General features: G+C 39.3%; 1 protein-coding gene across 7 annotated transcripts in view; it reads right to left on the bottom strand.

The window, feature by feature from the left end:
* Positions 1-1,774: 1,774 nt before the first annotated feature.
* The window catches only part of TNRC6B (trinucleotide repeat containing adaptor 6B), a 235,796-nt gene continuing 216,240 nt past the window's right edge, over positions 1,775-21,330 (bottom strand). For 6 of the 7 annotated variants that reach the window (XM_053919604.1, XM_053919603.1, XM_024579685.4 and 3 more), the window contains 8 exons: positions 15,701-15,838; positions 13,270-13,446; positions 11,356-11,502; positions 11,052-11,147; positions 8,442-8,666; positions 7,919-7,989; positions 4,910-5,049; positions 1,775-3,987 (listed from right to left, as the gene is read on the bottom strand). In XM_053919604.1, the coding sequence (XP_053775579.1) occupies positions 3,600-3,987; positions 4,910-5,049; positions 7,919-7,989; positions 8,442-8,666; positions 11,052-11,147; positions 11,356-11,502; positions 13,270-13,446; positions 15,701-15,838 (1,382 nt within the window). In that variant the 3' untranslated portion in view covers positions 1,775-3,599. The remainder of the gene's footprint in view (positions 3,988-4,909; positions 5,050-7,918; positions 7,990-8,441; positions 8,667-11,051; positions 11,148-11,355; positions 11,503-13,269; positions 13,447-15,700; positions 15,839-21,330) is intronic. The other variant, XM_053919601.1, reaches the window with a different exon arrangement.

Raw genomic sequence — 21,330 nt, 5'->3', positions numbered from 1 at the left:
CAGCTGATAGATATTTTTCCTCTAGTAATGGCTATATTTAAAATTTGTTCCAAAAATTATTAACCTATATTTCCTAACTCTTTACATAGATTCTCAGCAATCCAACTGCACTATTTTACAGGTTAGGGCTACTTTTTTTAAGCTGTTGTTTCTTTCTTCCTTTTGTTGGTAGGGCTGGGGGACAGGGAGAAGGGTTCCTTTAAAAAAAATAATAAAATTAGTAGGGGAGATTGCAGTTCAGTCTTAAATGGAAAGGAAAAAAGTGATGGAATTCCCATTTATATACACCAAACACTCTCCTGTTAAATTACACACAATTTCAAATGAATCTGTGATAGAGCTCTGATGAAGCTCAATCCTTCTCCCATATTTTTTAAGATAATGAATTTATCTGTTGCTGCTAAATTGATCATATTTAAAAAATATTTCTTTCTACATGTTTTAAAATGTGTGATCCCCAGTATGACAATAATGTTTGGAGACTTTTATTTTTTACATTTTTTAAGTAAAAATTGTTTAAACTTTTTGAAGTTTCAGGAACTTGTAAAAGTTTATTAACAGGAAAGAAACAGCCATCTATCTAGGATAAGATACGGTTAAATAAACCATCTTCAAAAAACTGGCTTCCTACCCTAGAATTCCTGAGAATGCTTGCAAATTTTAAAGCAGGAAAATAAATGTTAAAAACAAAAACAGAAAACACTGTTAAATGCTCCCAGAGTTAGTCTTCATCTAAAATATATATTTATATGTATATATATATATATATACGCACTTTTTGGTCTTTTTTAAAAGTTTTTAATTTTTTTCCCTTTAAGCTTATGATGGAAGAACATTTTAGCTTCTCATGTTTATTTTTACATATTTCAAATCCCTCATTATGTCTTGTAAACAAGAGGGGCTCTAGCACCCGGCTTTCACCGTAGTATGGTAAGGAACTCAACTAACCCATAGTGCAGGTCAAGGAACCCAGAGGCAAGAAGGGTGGAGGGTGGGGAAAGACACGGCAGGAAACCAAGAGCGACAGGGTCACTCCTGGCTCTCAGGAGCCTTGGGACGTGCTCCTAACCCAGGGACACTAAGGTTGAGCCTTCTGTAGATGTCTGAACACAGCTGCTCTTCACCTGGAGGGCACCACATGACAGGGTTTTGCTCCACAGAGAGCAGTCAGTGGGGGCTGGGAGGAGACATTGTGTACGTGGGCAGAGGTGGAAGGGGCATGGTGGTGATGAAAACCGGAGAGCAGGAAGAGGGCACAGTTAGTTTTCTACAAGGCATCCAATGGGACCAAACCAATGCTGGAAACTCAAGTTTGACCACCTACCCATGAAGGGTTCATAAAGACTTGTATAAGAGAATGCTCACTTGAATTATGCATGTCAATCTCTTTTGAGGCTAGGTTTATAATCAACAGGGTAAGCCGAGTGGACTACAGAATTCCCATTCTTTGTCTCACAAAACCACTTAAATGCGTTTCTGCCTTTTCCTATACACACCCACCCACCCACCCACCTAAACACAGACACAAGCTAAAAGTCAAATACATTAGGCATTGTTGTATCCTTCACTGAAGATGCTGAATTAGAAAGAAAAACTCCTTTGTCCTCACTAGCAGCAAGTTATGGAGGACAATAGAGGTCTGCTCCCACCAAGGGTTGGAATGGGCAGGTATTTGCTGGTACAGAATGTCGGCACTTTATGTTAAACAGTATAATGCAGATTGGGATGTCCACACAAGTGCTAGCACTTTACCGGCATACGCCCCCCCCCCCCCCCCCCCCCCCCGCCATCTGCTCTGTATAAAGGGGTACCCCTTCAGGGCTGCTGTAACTCTCTTCACAAAAAGCAGTTTGATACATTTTGATTCCAACATAAGTACATACAAGTTGGTGATAACTGTGGATTAAAAGTTGCCTCCTATTCGGCCCAGAGTACTACTACATTGATGCTTAAAAAAAAGTCTTTAAATATTGAAATAAAAAAAGCAACATTACAAGGAAAAAAAAAAAAAGAGGTCAAAACCAAAAAAAGGTGCAATATTTAAAAGTCTTTGCTAAGTTATACCTGCCTAAGCAAAACCACATACACAGGAAATACACAACACAGAAAAACAAAAGGAAACGCTTGAAGTACACACTGGTTTAAGAACATTCGTTAAGTAAACGTTTCTGTCAGTGATGGCCTGGTGCTGTAACACGCCACGGCCTGGCACAGGTAACGCTCAGCAAGAAAAGAGCAGAGAGGGAGGAGCTGCGGATGCTTTCAGGAGGCTGCTCACAACTTACTTTTTTCTGTTTTCATAAAATGAGAAAGAGAACAAATAGAAATAATTGAATTCAGCATTACCTGACTTTCTGATGAATTTCTCATACCCGATTACACAAGAAAGGGGAAACACAGTTTTTCTGCTTTGGAGACATCACATAATTAAAAACTCTCTCATCATCTGTTCCCATTTAAAGTAACGAAAAGGCCTGCATAAAACTTAACAGATATTCAGATGTGCCTAGTGGCCACTTATTTAAAAAAACAGAAATAAATAAACATATAGATGCTCCAAGAGGTACCTCCTACTCTCCTAATTTTTTGGACTTGGCAGTGCTCCACTCTACTGCTAGGTCAAAAGAAAAGCTTAGAGAAAACTCACTTGCAGATGTGAAGGAGCTCACTGCTTTCATCATTAAAAAGCACTGTTCATCTTAATGCAGCCCAAAGGAGTTGCTTTAGTAGCAGTGGCTCCCTGTGCTTGTGTGTTCTCATAGTTTAAAAAAACAAACAAACAAACTAGTAAAAGTAAAAAGCAGATGGCCGGCCAGCCAGCCTGCGGACTGTCAGCAATGCAGCTTTCTGAGAAATCAGAGTCAGGGAGGAGGAGGCGGAGGCAGAGGAGGACACAGGCATACATACACACAGAGACAGAGAGAAGGATGCACGCGAATGCACATGAACACACGTGCACACACATACCAGAACGAGCATGCCTGGGCAGTTACATGTGCCAGAACACACTGGTATTTATCAACCAGCCAATCACAATTTTTTTCCTTTTTTTTAGGTTTTTTTATGTTTTTGTTTTTAAAGTGAGGCTCCGTCAAGTCTTCCCTCCCCCCACCCCAACAATTCTTTTGAATTCCCCTCCCTCCCAAACATGGTAGACCTAAGGACGGAAACACACCCAGTGCAAACAAAGTTAAAAAGCTATTTTTTTCAGTATATATGTTTCTTAGCAACAACTTCCATATAACATGAAAAAAGTGAAAAACTAGAAACTAATTTTTTTAATTTTTTTGTGTTTAAATTTAAATGGTATGTGTACTTGCTTCACATTGTCTTTCTAGGTTGGCGTTCATGATTCAAGTATTTCAAGAGTGATATGTTCTCTTTTTGGATTCATATTCCAAACGAAAAAACTGAAGATATAAGGGAGGCAACTATGTGCTCAGACAGTCTGTCAATGACCCACCTTTTTTTCTCTCTCCGTTTTCTTTTTTCCTTTTAAAAATGTATTTATTGCAAGTTGAAAAAAAAAACGAAAAGGTCAAGTTAGTGCTGCTGCTGTTCCAAAAAAGGTAACGAGGTCAGAGTTGAAAGTTCTAAGTTCAGATTGAATCCGACCCTCCTCCCAGAAGGTCACCAGGTAGTAAAGGAGCAGGGCTGCCCATCCTATGGGGATCTTCCACAGTTGGGACTCCCCACAAGCTAGAAGAATAGTTTGGGGGCCCCCACAATGAAGCGCCAGCAAGATCGGCCCCACTGCTGCCACCAGCACTGCTGCTCCACTGCCCGAGCCCTGTAGACCCACCGAAAAGATTCAGAGCAGGCCCGACAGGATCTGACTGGGTCTGGCCGGTCTCCAGCGACTGCCAACCTGCTGCAGGTGCACTCGGGGTTGCTGCAGGTGTAGGGGGCTGAGCTTGTGCCAGAAAGCGGCTAACTTCATCATCAGTGGCAAACTCAGCCAGGATGGTAGTGTTTCCCAACACACACCTGGAAAAAAGGAGAGGAAATAATTATGGATTTGAGGAAAATACTAAAGCACACAAAGAGACTGAGTATTTTGAATTATTATTCCAAGTACAGTCCTTTGAGTAGAAGCTTCCACATCCCCTAGATGCTTTTTAAAATGCAGACCCATAGGATCAGAACATGTGTTTGAACCAGGCTGCCAGGTACTGATTTAAAGCAATATAGTAGATATCCAAAGACTACTGCAAGATACTATAGATCGACACCCCTTGGTATGTGAAATATGTATGTCACGAATAATGTTATCTTTTTTCCTTTTCCCCATGGGAGGTACAAGATCACTCATCAAGCATTTCAAGGTGACCCAGCTTCACACATCTGGAAATGCTGCTCTGTCTCAGGGGTGGGCTTACTGCCTGAGCCTCACCATCACTTGCTTGTTCTGTGTATAGCTTTTTATCGTGGCAGCTGCATCCACAGGGAATCAGGTCTTTCCTGTCCACCAGTTTGAGAGTAGCAGGAGGGGTATGATCAAAGTCTGTCCCAGTCCTGCCTACTTCATGCAAAACCCCTGCTACCTACCAAGGCCACAATATTTCATCATCATCCATAAAGAAGCCAAATGAAGCAGTTAGATGCTGTTATGAAAAGTGACAATAATTATGCTTTCACATTTTCACAAATACTGGCTTTGTTTTATGGTACTTAAAAATTTACTCACTACTTCACAAATTCTTCACTTGTAAAATTCTGATTATTGGCCTATGATATACACAGGACAATCCATGCTCAGGCAGGTAAAGATCAGCCACCTCAGTACCAAACAATTGCTTATGTGATGATGTTGTTCTCATGCATCTTTGTTTAATTAAGCAGGTGCTCAAATACTCACATGTGCATCTTCATGCATGTTTGTCTCAGTGAGCACAGGATGGATACTCACATGTGCAGTGCAGTTTGGGCCTTGGCTGCCTCCTGTTTGGTGCTGTATCGGATCAGGGCGGTGCCCTGGGTTAGGTTCAGATGGAATGTCAGCAGTGGGCCATGCTGCATGCAGATGGTTCTCAAGGTTGACCCATCAATCTAAGGAGTAAGACATTGGTGAGATAAAAACTGGAAGTGGGGTGTGAAAGAAAGTCAAGTGACCTTTCTTACATATGACAAAAGAAGGGTTTTTGGTTTATAAATAATATGGCACAGTATCAATACTAAATAAGTCTTGGAGGGATAAATGAAGAACTCAAAGCAAGGAAAGAGTGCACTGAATATACAGGTCTTAAAGGGCAATTTAAAGATAGTCAAAGTATTGGGTTGAGATCTAATGTGCCCATTTTGCAAATAAAACAGTTTGCACAAATGCAGCTCAAAACAAAAGCATATGATTTAACCCATGGTCTATATTTTTTAAGAGGCAAACAAGTGAACATGAGGTAATTTGTAGAGCTTTAAAAAGCAGGAATAAGCTAGTACCCAAACAAGAGTTTAAGAAAAGACGCAAAGTTCTCAGCATCATTACTAATGTATTCTTACACCTCCCAAGTTAAAAATCGCACGAAGAGAGAAAAGCCACAAACAAGAAAAACACAGCTAACCATCTGATGATAAGAGTGTTGACTGCTGCCCCAGCTCACCGACTATTCTATGTCCTCTTACTCTTAACCTTGGCCATCTCAAGACCAGAGTATTTTGCCCTGGATGGTGTGGTTCAGTGGATTGAGTGCTGGCCTGCAAACCAAAGGGTCACTGGTTTGATTCCCAGGCAGGGCACATGCCTGGGTTGCTGGCCAGGTTAGGTCCCCAGTAGGGGGCACACAAGAGGCAACCACACACTGATGTTTCTTTGCCTCCATTCCCCCCTGTCTAAAATAAATAAATAAAATCTTAAAGAAAAAATCAGAGTATTTCTCCCCACTTCTCTGTTCTCTGCTGTCTACAGCTAATGGGACCAAAGGCTGTAGTCGCTCACCTTAGTCATATTCTCACCACTAAGATGTCCAGTGATTGGGGGTAAGTGCCCTCACCTATGACTCAAATGAACAAATCTATTTATTCACTCTAATTAATTTATTTGTATCAAAATCTTAACTACATTTATTTAGGCTTCTTAGTCCAACATTTCAGTTCATTTCTTGGGAAGTGAAACAGATGACTACTGGAACAGCCTTCAAAAGTTGTGCTACTGGCAGCAGCAGTGGAAACATTCTGTGGTTTCACCATGGAAACCCTGCAGGAAAAAACTGGCAGTTTCACCGTAGTTCTTTACAGAAAATGATTGGAGAAACAGCTCAGCGTTGTTTTCAAAGTGACAATTGACTGTAGAAGCCTAACAGTGTATACCACTAGTGACTTTTCAGGATAGATGTCTTCTAAACAAATTTTAGGTGATAAAAAGTAAATTTATCCAGATATCAAAGATTTGACCTTGTAACTTTCTTATAAGGTACAACTGAGATTAGTCTATTAGGTAGTGTTTTGTTTTGTTTTCTGATATTAATCAATTCTTTCTAATACAAACACAGCCAATCCCTACATTCATTTTTATATACATATACAGGTATACTTACTATTTTTCACATTCTAAAACAGAAGTGAACAGCTAGTTAACTTGCCCAGGCTCATTTTAACACTGTGTACCCCCTTTCTCGTCCTAACCACATCACACCCACCATACCGTGTGACTCTTTAGAAATAATGAGGCAGATAGAGTTTTGAGGATGGTTATATAAAATCTTCATGCTTCAGTCGACTATTAGTTAAATAACCTTGGGCTTTTAGCTGAATTATTACACACAGGGATTAAAAGCCAATCCAGACTCTTCCTCATGTTAGCTATATTTAGGAAACTGCCTTTCTCAACATGTACCATGAAATATAAGCCCTGGATATACCCCTTACATATGGATTTACAGGGCAAATAAATTTAGGAGAAGTTGTATCTCCTCACAGAGGATTATAGTACATGTTAGCATATTAAAGGATCCATGATGTCTCATAGTGAAGAAACCTGCTTAATTTTATTTAATCAAGTACATAATCCAAACGTACTAGGCCAGACACCTACTAATATCCCATGGGAACCACTGTGGAAAGTGCTAGCTTAGAAAAGTGTACACAAATCTGTTTATGAACTAAATGCTAGGCAAATCGTTCTGTGTGTCAAAGGCAGGGAGGCATAATTGATCCCTTTTAACAAGGTGTTGTAAAGGTTGTACTGTCAAGTCCAAATGAAGGTTGTGGGCTAAGTTTCAATGGGTTCATTTAACCTCATTTGAATGTGCAAGATGCTGCTGCTGCAAATACTTCAGTTGTCAAGCAACCAATGTGAAGGGGAGGGTGCTTGGAATAAACGAAGTCCCACCACAGTACAAACAACCGAGAGGGCATGCTCTGATGACGGAAACTAGTAATGCCGTCTACATAAAAGACGGGAACAGAGAAAACATCAGAAGTACCCATGGGACATTTGACATTTAAGCTGTGAGACAGACACATCCCTTCTGCAAAGATAGATGGGTAATTTTTTATGAAGCAGAAAAACAGTTCATATTGAGCCTCAAGTCTTGGATAACTAATACAAAAACAGGTTAACATTTTTTTGCGTGTGACTAAAGCACTTAAACATCCATTTCCCACTTAGTTCTAGATTCTGACAGGCAGATCTACACAAGTTGTCTCTGCTAACAGAACTCACCAGGTAATACTGCCCCACTCTTACTATCTTATAAACTACGTATGTTAACATCACCATAAAGGAAGGCATGAAGCTGAGCGGCCAACATCCCCCATTCAGCAGTAGGCTTCGAGTCTTGGATGGGGAGACCAACCCTTGCAGGCTGGACCTCTTTGCAGTGACCAGAAAATAAACGAGCCTTCATATCTGCCCACAGTTCCCAGTTTCTCTCTCTTAACACAATTAAGTCTTATCTAGAAAATCACAAAAAAGCATGATTACCTGTGGAGTGAGATTGTGAAGGACCAGCCAGTAACTAGGACGAACCGAACCACCATCACTCCAGGTAGAAGCTGTAAGCAACCAGACAAAAGATTAAGAAAAGCCATCAAAAAATTTAAAAAGAGACATGAGTGAGAAACATTTTCCTATAGCGCACATGCTGCTTCTCTCCTTTCATAAATCATTCTCTTTCCAACTCACTCTGACCTTTATCTTTTCACTGAATAGCCAGCTCTCTTCTCCTAGACTTGGATCCCTACGCATTCTCATGCCTTCTCTACAACATTTTCCTCCTAGTGCTTTCATACTCTGCCATTTGTCATTTTACTCCATCAGTACCTTGGGAGTTCTTGGGTCCCTTTGCCTTACACTGACTGCAATTTTCCCACTCAGGAGATTTTTTCCTCTACCAACCAAATGTAATTTTCTCTCTTCTGAAGACTTTATCATGTCTTCACCATCTGTGTTAACACCAGATCCTTGTGTTTGAACAATGATGCTCCTTTAGGCAGATCATTCTCACCTGTGGCAAGCCGTGAGTCCTGTGTCCCCCACCCCCTGACTGATCGGGGTGCTGTGCTGCTCCAGGGAGATGATGGTTTGGGGTTGGTCAGACCAGGTGGTGGGCGGGGCAGCGGTGTAGTGTTCCTTGAGGAAATATGGTTTTTCCACATCTTGTTGGAGAGATGAGTGGGGTTGTGTCCTATGGGATCTGGGGACCATGTTGATTTATAATCAGGGAACTTTGCTATAAGAAAATTGAAGAAGGAATAAGGTAAATTAGACAGTCACTTGTCACCAAATACATGTAAATTTTAAATATATACACATACATTTAAATTCTAAAAATAGTAAGTGCACATTTCAAAGCAGCATTACAAAATAATATTGTTCTTTGAGCTTATTAAATATAAAATTTTCAGTGACTACTACTCAAAAGTGACAAATTAACAAAGGGACTAAAGATTTAATAACTAGATAACTAATTCTCTACTGCTTCCTTAGCTAAACACAACCTGAAAGGGAAGATTAATTCAAGGAAAGTATTCCTGAAACCATTAATCTTATAAATAAGAATGTGAAACTTAGAGGGTATTCTATAAATACTTATTGACTTAACGAAAACTATGTTAGAAAACTACACTTTTCTTGATCCAGAATATTAGATATCAACATTCAAACAGATTTTTAAAACACAGTCAAAAAATATTCACTAAGGGCTTATTATGCTTATTGTGCTACGTCACTGTGTGGGTAATACAGTTATTCTCAATAACTTCAAGTTCAGACAGGAAATAAGAGATGAACAACATAATTGGTAACCCCAGGCAAGATCATGTGTGTTCAATACACAGAGGAGAAAGATAAGGCTGGGCTATCAGCAAAAGCTTTGAAAGATAGATCTGGAAGGATTTATATAAATAGATAGACTCAGAGAGCCTGGAAAATATAAACCAAGTTCAATTTAAACACTTTCTGTACCAAATGTTTCCCCTTAATTCTGGCTGAACAACATTTCACAGGGGCAGAGAGGTAAAGTAGGCTATAAAGGCAGGCTGGGGACTGATTAAAATACTGTCAGGATATTTGATAGCAGATTCAGCATGCAGTGTTTGAAGGAGGGTCTAAAACCTGGGTGACAGCAAACAGGATGGAACAGAAGACATGGGTAAGAGAGAAATGACGGCAGACTAAACCACTTGGAGCAAGGGAAAAATAAAGAGCAAGAAAATACTGAGATTGTGTGACTTAGTGATACATGGGAGCATCACTAAGAAAAATACAGATTTAGTTAAAAGGAAAGATGATTTTGGAAGTGGGAAAATATATGTTCAGTTTTAGACATATTTAGGGTGATTCTTGAGTCATCTCTTAGGTGAATGTCCAATTGTTGACAAAAGATAAAACAGTTGAACCTGAGATATGGGCAGTTTACAGGAATAAAAACGGTGAAAATGAGTTTTCCATGTAAAGGAGGAAGTCCTATAAATGTATAATCTAAGGGTAGTGGTTAGAAATACGAAATACTGAGTTGGCTCCTTTACACACTCACTCAGACCTGAGGCAAATTGTATCAGCTCAATGAACCTCAGCTTCATCTACAAAATGGAGACAACACCCATAGACTTTGGTGAAGGTACGGTAAGAATCCATGCCGATAAAGGACACAGGGACAAAACCAAAGGGGGTTAGGATCAAGGGCGGGAAGTAGGGATGGCTGGGGTGGGGGGCAGTGGTGGGGAGTAAATGGAGACAACTGTACTCGAACAACATTAAAAAAATGTAGAAAAATTAAAAAAAAGAAAAGAAAAGAAATTCATGCTGAAGTGCTTAGCATGCTGCCTGGTTTACAGGAGCTTTCAATAAATGATAGGTTATCATTACTCTTGATATGACTCACAGGTGGAAAGAAAAAATAGAAGACAATTTATAAGGCCATTAATCTGTAGTATCTTAGTAGGTAGCTAAGGATTTGTTTTATTTACTTTTGCTAGACAAAGAACAAAAGCCTTAATGACTTTAATGGCTTAAGATCCAACTTTTGCAAGACCAAAGTGCCAATTACTGATTCGTTTACCAATCTGTAAGGTTTTGTGTTAAGTGAGAGACTTCAAAGGCTCTATTATACCCATTAACTTTTCCATTCCGTCTTGTCTCCCCCACCCCAAACCCTCAAAACAACACAACAAAACAATAAGGAACTCAACGAATGTTGGTACAATTAATCAAGGTCCTCTTTTTTCCCTTTGGCCATCTGACCTGAGCCTCTGTCTGTTAAGTGGAAGGATTTTTAGAGAAAAGCCTTAAGAATAACAACCTGGACTTAACTGGTTCTTCCCATGGCCCTGGATTCTCTTGGCAGATTGTTTAAAAGGAAAGCTCTTGGGTCATCAGGAAATAACCTCTGCCCTCACAAGACCCACAGCTCCCTGCAATTATGTCACCATCTGCCTTGTCCTAAAGCTGTATGTGTCTCATCTTGCCTCTTTGAGACGAGAAGCTCCTGGAGGACATGGCCAACACAGGAGTTGTGTCTCCGAAAGTATTTTTAAAGAAATAAATGCCAATTTCCTTTGTAAAAGGGAATCTGGAAAGTGCTAACCAAAAAGAACAAAACAGGTCACACTCCTACCTGAAGTGCTATGAACGTTGGTAAAGGAGTTGTCAGAGGCACTGTAGGGCCAGGCACCAGGTGAAGGCAGCGAGGTGTTGAGGGAAGAATTAGACCCTTTGAGTGACAGATAAAAAATGAGATAAAAATATTGCAGATAAATGTCAGTATAACAAGTGAAACCTTTAAGTACTTTAACCTTCAGTAGAAGGGAGAACACAATATATCTAAAAAATAAATGTGAAAAGCTTTATGTTCTTACGTTTTCTGGTTAAATTATTTGATAACGGCAAGTATATATGCAAGGGATGTTTGACTTATTCACCTGTGGTGTTATCCCGTAGAAGTTGGTGGTCAGTATCTACAATAGGAGATGTGGCTGTACCCCCCAGCACACTTCCTGGGGTGACATAGGGATCAGATTCAGGGTCAATGTTTTGGATACCTTTCCATGGCACTCCTGGTTGGAATTCTGAGAGAAGAACAAGTATGGGAGGTAAGAATTTGTTCAAAAAATGGTAAAATAGTTATTTTTTGATAAGAAATAGAGCTGTAAGAAGTCTATTTAATTTTAGATTTTCATAATAAAATTTTTTTTAAAAGTCAGCCTGGACATACATTCTGCCAGCAGCACCTTTGTGTTACCACAACATATCAGCCTTCCCTGTCTCTCTGTGGTTGTGAACTTGATGTGAGGGCTCATCCATGCCTGGGCCCAGAACCTGCTCTTCCTGCTCCCAGGGAAATTCGGGCCCGAGGGCAGGGAGGCAGGATTAAATAGTCTGGTGCTCATGAGAACTGGTCACACATCTAGGACAAGAACTGGGAGAAAATCTAGGTTGGAGATGAGTAACTTCTCCCATTTAACTCGCAGGAAATTGGCTCAGACACACAAGGAAACCCAAAGCAAGGGACCACTACTGTGTGGAACGTGCAGGGTTAATCAGCAGGAATAAGTTGGCTAATGAGAAAGCCTGGAATATGTATAAATAATTGTTTACAATTTTTAAAAAGGACTTTATTTATTTATTTTAGAGAGGGGGAAGGGAGGGAGAAAGAGAGGGAGAGAAACATCAACGTATGGTTGCCTTTCATGTACCCCTAACTGGGGACCTGACCCGCAACCCAGGCTTCGGCACTCAGTCTACTGAACCACACCAGCTACGGCTGTCTACAATTTTTTATTGGTTAATTTAAATCATATTTTAAGCTGTGGAGCCTGTGAACCAAAGGATCACCAGTTCGATTCCCAGTCAGGGCACATGCCTGGGTTGTGGGTCAGGTCCCTGGTTGGGGGTGCATGGGAGGCAACCACACATTGATGTTTCTTTCCTTCTTTTTCTTCCTCCCTTCCCCTCTCTCTAAAATAAATAAATAAAGTCTTTAATTAAAAACAACAACAACAACTGGGGTTGGGTGGAGGGATGGGGAGAAAAGGAATACAACTGTAATTGAATAACAATAAAAATTAAAAAAAAACAAAAAGAAAAATAAAGCTATGTGATAGTATTACTAATCTTACTTTTCTAATCGTGGTCAGGGCAAGTAATATGCATTATATATTAACAATAGGTATTATGAGTCTACTTTAATAGAATGAAAGTCTACATGTTCACATCACAAATATAACTGTACAGAGAGGTTTAGGACAGACCAAATTTTTAACTTTTATTTTTACTGTATTAAGTTTTTTTTATACACTGAAAATAGGTTATCTGTATCAAAACAGAGAAAAAGAAAAAAGTAACAAATTTTCTCATTTTATTCACTACTGCAAACCTATAACCTAACTGATGATAAAGACCTCCTTCAAAAATTAGACAGATCAAGTCAATGGACATTTTAGAAGAACCCAGGGTACAAGGCATCCTATGATGGATGCCTGCCAAGTCCTGGCTCCAATTTTACCTTCTTTTATCCTCACATTCACCTCCTCTGACTTCCTTCAGCTTATCTAAGTCCATGCAGTATTTACCACACAGTATTTTACCTTGTCAGCAACCAGTGTCAACACCTGCTTTTCCTCACTAAATGCTATAGAGCAGAGACCTTATCTAATGAAAATTTTCTATTTTCCCAGAGCATAGCACATACCTTGCTTTTATCAGACAATTGTTGAATGAAAAAAAGAAAGTGGATGCGTTAGTAAAGTAGGTGGCAAAAACAATCTGCTCAGAACCTAAAAATAAAAAATAAAAACCAAATGATATCCCCCCAAAACACACTTCCTGGATAATACCTGGAGGCCAACTGGCATTGCTGGATTTGCTTCCGATTTTATTTGTTGGTGGAGATTTGGCAGGTAACCAGCTATCACCAGCAGGACCCGTATGGCCACCCAGTGTGTCACCTGGGATTATATCAAACTGGTTGTATGGTGACCCTCCTCGGGTCTTCCCAGGGGCCACTATAGCGCCTGACAAAAGAGAGAGAGGAAATTAATTCGAGCTTGGGAAGGACTCCTGTGAACAGAACTTGTTGATCTTTTATTCAGAGAAACTCAAACAAATACAGTATTCTGAAGTTTATGCAGTGGAAAAAGGACCACAATGAGAGGGCACACTCAAGACCCAGGATATAATGAATAAGCAGGGTGATCATGAACAATTCATTTCACCTTTCTGAGCCTTTCAGTTTCTCAGTCATGCACACAGCACTGTTTTCATTCTTGAATGTTCCAAATTCCATGGCCTTAAGAAGTTAACTAACTAAACTCTCATAAACTATGGATCATACCATTATCCCCACAGTTTGTATACTAATGACTTGAGACAACATAAATGGAGGGAAGTCCACTGCAGGGAAAAGCATCTGCGATTGCTTTAAATTCCGAAGTGATGAGATGGAATTCCTGCCTGGGGTCTTTGCCAGCACAAGACCAGCAGTGCACTCACTCTGCAGCCCTGAGGTCCACAGCCCCACACACGAACAGCAAATCCTTTGTAACTGCTTTCCCCAGAGGATTTCATTGGTTTCGTCAGTGCCTTCTTTATGCATTTTATATGCCACGAGGCAGAAAATAAATTAAAACCTTAAAATTCTCATAAACAAAAAAATGAGCTTTAAGTAAAATTTTCAGCCTCTGTTAGATACCCTTCCACCTATTTCTCAATCAAGTTTTACATGTTGTATCGCGTCACTTGAGCTATTCTTAAGATCCTATTTATTGTACTGATAAAATTATTTCCAAGGTAATATATTAAAATATTTGTATAAATATTGATTAAAAGAACCTGTTTGGTTTGGCCTAACAGTAGTATCATCAAAACTGTCTCCATGCTCAGTTAAGAGGTCACTGATTTTCTGGAGTCTCTGAAAGAAATTTGATTCAAGGGCACATTACAGTGAAGTGGTAGAACATGAAAAACTGAATTCCCCTGGGGATTGCTGAGGAAATAGGGAAAATATCTGTAAGCTCTAAAAAGGCAAGTGACTATTTTACTTTTGAGATATCCTCTCACATGCCATTTCGCATTTATTGTCATACACCTATCATGTCTTTGGGGAAGGAAGCAGTGTAAGTGCTTGAAGCAGCAGACGCTGGGCTTGGATTATTTAGCTCAGAAACAGACGTGATACTATGTATAAATCATTCTTGATTTTGTGGCACAAAATGATGATGCTTTGGGTTGGCAGGCAGAGAGCTCCAAGTGGCCACTTTAGCAGCCTCCGGATGGGTACATTTTTAAGAGTGGCTCATAGCCCTGGCTAGGTGGTTCAGTTGGTCGGAGCATGTCCTGTACAGCAAAAGGTTGCAGGTTCAATTCCCAGTCATGGCACATACCTAGGTTGTTGGTTTTGATCCCTGGTGGGGTTCATATGGGAGGCAACCGATCAATGTCTCTCTTACATCAATGTTTCCCTCCCCCCACATCTAAAAGCAATAAATACCTCCTCAGGTGAGGAGATTAAAAAAAAAAAAAAGAGTAGCTTATGAAGGAACCCTGGAAGGCTTCAGATTGATGGGGTCGAGGCCCACCAGGGAGCTGCGGGAGCAGTTCCACACCTATTTATACTTGCTTCTCACAGATACAGTTGAGTCCAAGTGAATTACTGTCAATTGAGACAAACATTGAAACAAAGGCTGAAGGAAGACTCCAAGACCTTTTATTTGTCTTATAGGGAAATAGAGAAGCTCTTACAGAGAATTATGGAAATGAAGGGCTGACCCACATTTACAATCAAAGCCTGGAATGACCTCAATTGCTGTCCAGCAGATCTTGTAATTTATAAAGAACAAGAAAGCTTTGTGGAAATTTCTAATCTCATATATTGATCTATCAGTCATCTTTTGGAGATGGAAGCGTTCAAAATCAATATGAGAGATGTTTGTTGTGATCTCTTGTACCTCATTTGTTGATTCTGTTTTCTCAGCCAGTTCATTAGGGTTTTACCCTAATGGATGCTCAAGTTCACTTCTACTACCTTCAATCCCATCCCACTGCACATCGGAAATTTTACTCCCTTTAATTAGAACTAGCATTTTAAGTTTCTTATAATTTGAAATACATACAATCTTCCTTCATAGGTGATCATAAGATTGGGGGGGGGAATCAAAAGATGTGCTAAGAAATAGCTAAAGATCTGTGCTTTAAAATAATTTTACAGGACACTTAAGGCCTGCTGAGGGTCAGAAGAGCTGCAACTCATAATGCTTTGCTTGCTCTTACCATTTTTGTGCATATTGGCTTCCTGTGTGGCTACAGAGGGCAGTCCCTCCATCATGGAGGTCCACTGTTTAAAGCGAGACTCAGTTCCAGCCTCCTTCCCACCAACCATGCCATAGTCCATGCCGCCAGAGCTGAAGCCTAAAACAGAGAACCACATTTTATGTCTTTCTATAAATTTCTAGTATCAGTAACCAAGAGTTCTGAGGCAGAACCCATGAATAGTTTCATTTGTAACTTAAAGATTAATTCACAAGAAGTCTCATTCAGAAACAGATATTTTGATTCATAATGCTGATCTTGGCTCTTGCTTGCTGAAAACATAATGACCATTAAGATATGAGAAGTGATGACTGCCATGTAATTAAGGTCATCTTACTCACTTATTACTTTGGCTAACACGTGTGACACACAGAATGCTGGGGCCCGTGGTTCTCCAACTGAGATGGAGGTGTCCATACATCAATGTAAGAAGAAGAACAGCTCCAAGGTTGTGGTAAGAGTACTGGGGGAGGAAAGGGTCTGACCTAGGGCCTAGGGGAGGTATGCAAGTAAGTCAAGGAAACCAAGAACAAAGCTCTAACTCATGACAATAAGACATATCTAAGGAACGATGAGAGCCCAATGTGACTCCAAAGCTTGGCTAACTACGGATGAAGTGAGGCAAAGTGGCAGGACATGGGAGAGAAATGAAGAGTCGTGCCATGTAGGGTCTTTATCAGGTAAAGGAGTTTGGGCTTTTTGCCCTCTAAGACAGGAGATAAAGTGTTAAGGTAACTAAGGTAATGAAAGCAAGGTAACTGAGCTTGTATTTTAGAAAGAGAACTGGCAATGTGAGAATGGGGTAGACGAAGGTCAGGATAGAATCTGAGGGGTCAATTTGAGAGTTTTCAAGTAGTGATAAAGACCCCAAAGCTTGAACAGGTAATTAGTAAGAAGTCCAGAGTTCACTCTGCCATGAACTGTGGGGAACTGCAGGTGTCAAGCTTTCAGCAAGAGTTTTGGTCGGTAATGTTTTCCCACTGGACGGGGCTTGAGAGGCAAAAGCCAAAGTGAGTGGCTTACTGGTGGAGCTGCACAAGGTCCATCATCCAGTCTGGATCAGAATGTACTTAAAAATTTTTCAAACCGACTGTCATAAGATAGAGAACTAAAATAAAGAAATGAAACAGGGAAGGGGAAGAGCATTGAATAACCAGAGAGACCATTAAGAACCATAGTAAATGTAGCAACCCAGAGAGGTGAGCAGGGTTCCCATCATGCTAATGCTTAGGTGGCCTGCTGGAGCCAAAAGCCAATCTACTCTTACTCTGGAATGTGCAGCTCTAGCCAGGCCAGACGCCATGCTGAGTCCATTTTACGCTCCTACCATCTGCTGGTGTCTCATTGGCCCCTACGTATCATTTATCCAAATCCTGTTGAGGGTCCAGGTCATCTGTTTCTCCCTTGTGCTTCTCCCAGTTGTCAAGGATAATTTTATAGATGTATAACAAATCAAGTCATTTCTAACACCTTCTTAACCTATATTTAAAATGTTGCTATAATTATAAAGAACACTTCCATCACACTGTTTGTAACTGACTTCACTAGTCTAAGTGATTGAAGGGTGGAGAGCAGAAATCCTTGGAATAAGCTGGAAACATTTCAAATTAAACAATTAAAAAGAAAAGGTTTAAGATATTTTCTTCTTTTGTCCCATGTAGCTGAGCTGAAATAAAAGACCGGAGGGCAGGAAAATCAAAAGGAACAGGGGCTCTCTCTGACACAAGTTTTCATGGCCCACGTGTGTTGCTCCTCGGGCAAATTACAACATTACCTCTGACAGGGAAAATCAGCCCAAGGTCTTGGATTCCAGGCCATCTGAAAGCTGGCTCCAGTCAGTGAGAAAGAGCTTTTGAAAATAACCCAGGGTTCCAGTGAAGATTAAAAACAATGCAGGGATTAGTACAAGGAAAAGGAATCATTCCTTACACATTAATTTTCTTTAAAGTTGCTCTAAAATTTCTCCAAAACTCATTAGTGAATTAAAGATATTAAATTTCAGCTGTTTAGAGTTCTTTTGTGACACATAAAGTGTAGAAGATTGGTAAGAGTTATCTTAGGAGAGGGAAGAGTTTGAGGAGTCCATCTGAATCTTAGGCAAATTGGGCACTGTTCCCATTAGAAATTTGGGGATCAAATGCCACCGAAATATGGCAGCACCATAATTAATTAACAAGGTTTGGTAAGGAAAAAAAAAATTAAAGGGGTGAGAGGAAGAATAGAAGATAAAACTGCCTTCAAAGGTTCATCCTAGAAACCCAAAGCCACAGGAGGAAAAAGATCAGTGCAAGGTTGTACTAAACTCTGTGTCTTTCTCAATGGCATGTAGCAAGGGACGTGACATTAGGATACAGAACACACTCAGCAAACCTGGGGAGAAGGGGTTCTTGAACGCTGTGCTCTAGTGGCTGCGTTAACAGAAAGCAGAGGAGCATATCACTTGTGACTTCTGGGCTGTTCATGCGCTATCATACCTCTGAGGCCCGGACAACTTTATTATACTTGCTATTTTATTAAAACCAAACTTGCTCAGTCCACCAAGTGGCCTCCTTGTAATTCTCCAGCTTACCAACACTTTAATTTAAATCAAACAAATCATTTAGTTCCGTTTAATGAATATTTATAAAGAGCTTAATTGTGCTAGGTTCTGTGTTAGCAGCTGAGGTACAAACAGAGATAAAACATGCCCCTTGCCTTTCCAGGGACTCATTTCACTGATATATTCCTTTTGCCTGTCTTATCATTCTTACAAAAACAGCCCTTTGCTTCTCACCAGTCCTTTCTCCTGCTTCCACACACCTTAATTCATCACCTATTCAACACTACCACTAGGCTCAGTGCTTACCATCTGGAAGAAACTTTCAAATGAACTTGTCCTTAGTTGGTCACTCCTTCACTCCCTTTGTTGTAGATTAAAAAACTACTGCTTTTCCAATAATTATAATACAAATAAATTATAAAAGCAACAAATTACTGAAGTTGCCCATTTAACACAACAGTTCTAATCCATGTTCACATGTACACGATACTGCCACATTCATAATCCAGGACAAATACAAATAACACTCCTGCTATTTTAATAATCTGTAATATCTATAACTCTACTTCTCACTGGTTATACCATACATAAATATTATAAATTTTGTTACATTTTAACATAAAAAGTAAGATTTTATTGGAAATAAATTTTCTAATAAGATGAGTGACTGCCAATTAGTTCAGCTACTGTGAATGACTATGACTTATTACTAAAATAAGACCAAGTTCACGCTACTGTATGCCTATTTTTACAAATTTCTATAGACATAAAGCACAAAGAAATCTTATATAAGTTAGCAGACTGGAAAAGAAGGAATCTTGTTGTAACATCTCTTATTTCTTTGGACTTCTTTTTAAGAATATTCCCTCTGCCCAAGGTTTGATAACATAGATACTGAAACATAACTTTAAGATATGTCATTATCACTTGCCAATGTAATGAGATATATTTTTCAACTTTGCTACAAGCAGAGAATTATAAAACCATCTATTTTACAAAAACAATCAATTAAGAATTAGTTAAGCAGTTGAAGTCATTCAACTTTTTAATTTTGAGAAAACATAATGAAAGAGGCTTTATTAACACTTAAGAAACTTTTACTAATTGTTCCTACTCTTCTATCCACAGGTATCTTTTTGAGTTTGATATACTCAGCATTATGAAAATCGATATATTATTCATTTTGTTACATCTTTGCCATATATTCTTTCTTGAAAAAAATTTAATCTGTATAAGCTATGAATATATTTTCCTCAAACTTTTATAACAACAGATTTAGTTTATTCAAAACAGGCAGTCAAATCAGACTTACTTTCAGTCTCAAAATATATTTTTCAATTCAAATAAATGAGGTAATATATATTAAGAAAAATAATACAAAATGTATCTTGTAAGGAAGGCTGTAACTGGTCAGATTACAACTAATATGATAAAGGGCCAATAAAATCAATTTAGCTATTATTTAGCAAGTTATGAAATGTAAACAAGTTAGTAAGTCAATATGTTCTTTTCCCTTACTTCATTTGGATGATACATAGCTAAATTTATAAGTTACTTATGAAGTAGGAGTACAATAAAAATGAAAAATTTAGTAAACAACACTATTAATCTAACCAGATATCATGATAAAATTTTTCTATATATTTAGTAAATAAGAAAGGTACAATATATGCTGCTAAAAAACTAGCAGAGATTTGAAGCCAACATATAATTTACTTTCTTAAAAAAGTCCTCACCTGAGGACATGTTTTCATTGCTTTCAGAATGAGGGGAAGGCAAGAGGAGAGGGAGGGAAGGAGGGTAGGTGGGAGGGAGAAGGAGAGGGAAGAAGAGAGAGAGGGGGAGGTAGGGAGAGAAAATCGATGAGAGAGAGCAACATCGATTGGTTGCCTCTCGTATGTGTCCCAACCAGGGATCAAACCTGCAACCTGGGTAAGTGCCCTGATCAGGAATTGAACCCGTGACCCTTTGGTCTACAGGTTGAGGATCCAACCAACTGCAGGGCAATTTTACTTTTTAATAGAAGATAGAAAATATTAAAGATGTTATAAGGACTGACTGTCAGTGGAATAGATACATTATGACTTTAGGTCTTTAACAATTCAATTAATTGACTAACGTATACCTAGCCTAAAGGAAATCATGTAAAAGTTTATCCACAAACTTTACCTGATGCATTGTGAAAATGTATTTTTAAGAAATGCAAGTGTCACTAACCTATATGCACAAGCTGTTTGAGGGTGCTTTTCTTTCTACCTATGACACGCTCTAGGACAGGGGTGTTAAACTCATTTTCACCAGGGGCCACATGAGCCTCGTGGTTAAGGGCAGAAATAATTTAAGGACTGTATAAATGCAACTACTTCTTAACTGTTAGGGAGTTGAAATTACATTTGGCCCCTTGAAGGCAACCTCGAGGCTGATGTGACCCCTGGTGAAAATGAGTTTGACGTCCCTGCTCTAGGATGAGTATTGAGAAGAGCTGAAGAAAAGAACCATATGCATTTAAACACATGGAAAAGCTGCCTGTGACTTCTAGATGTCCTCTTTGCTTTGAATTGACTGCACTGTACTTTGAGAACTATGTACTCTGACAAAAAGAAACGGAAGAAGCTAAGTTACCCTTCCTTATCATTGTGTATGGTATCTAAATTCAGAACAATTCAACACATAGCAAAATACTCAGGTTCTTATGCCAAGCTTCATCCTTAACAGAAATCATGATGAAGAAGGTAAAAGTCTGGAAACCCAGGAGATAATGACACCTTCATTGGTCATTACGGGAGGCTTCCTCCCTGCTTGGTACCCTGGCATTCTACACCCAGGTGGGCATGCCCTAGTAAGATATGGGATGGTGGAGAGTTTTACCTTTTATTTTACGTCAAGTGCAAAAAAAAGTTATATTAAATTTAAGTCAGTTCTCAGGTGGATTTTTTTTTTTTTTTAATCTTCAGCTGAGGATATGTTTGGGTTTTGTTTTTTAATTGATTTTAGAGAGAGAAGAAGGGAAGGAGAGAGACAGAGAGAAAAACATCAATTAGTTGCCTCCCAT

The sequence above is a fragment of the Desmodus rotundus genome, chromosome 3 (genome assembly GCF_022682495.2).
Source record: "Desmodus rotundus isolate HL8 chromosome 3, HLdesRot8A.1, whole genome shotgun sequence".
Lineage (NCBI taxonomy): Eukaryota > Metazoa > Chordata > Mammalia > Chiroptera > Phyllostomidae > Desmodus > Desmodus rotundus.
The sequence above is the reverse complement of the archived record's forward strand: the minus strand, read 5'-3'. Positions and strand labels throughout refer to the sequence as shown.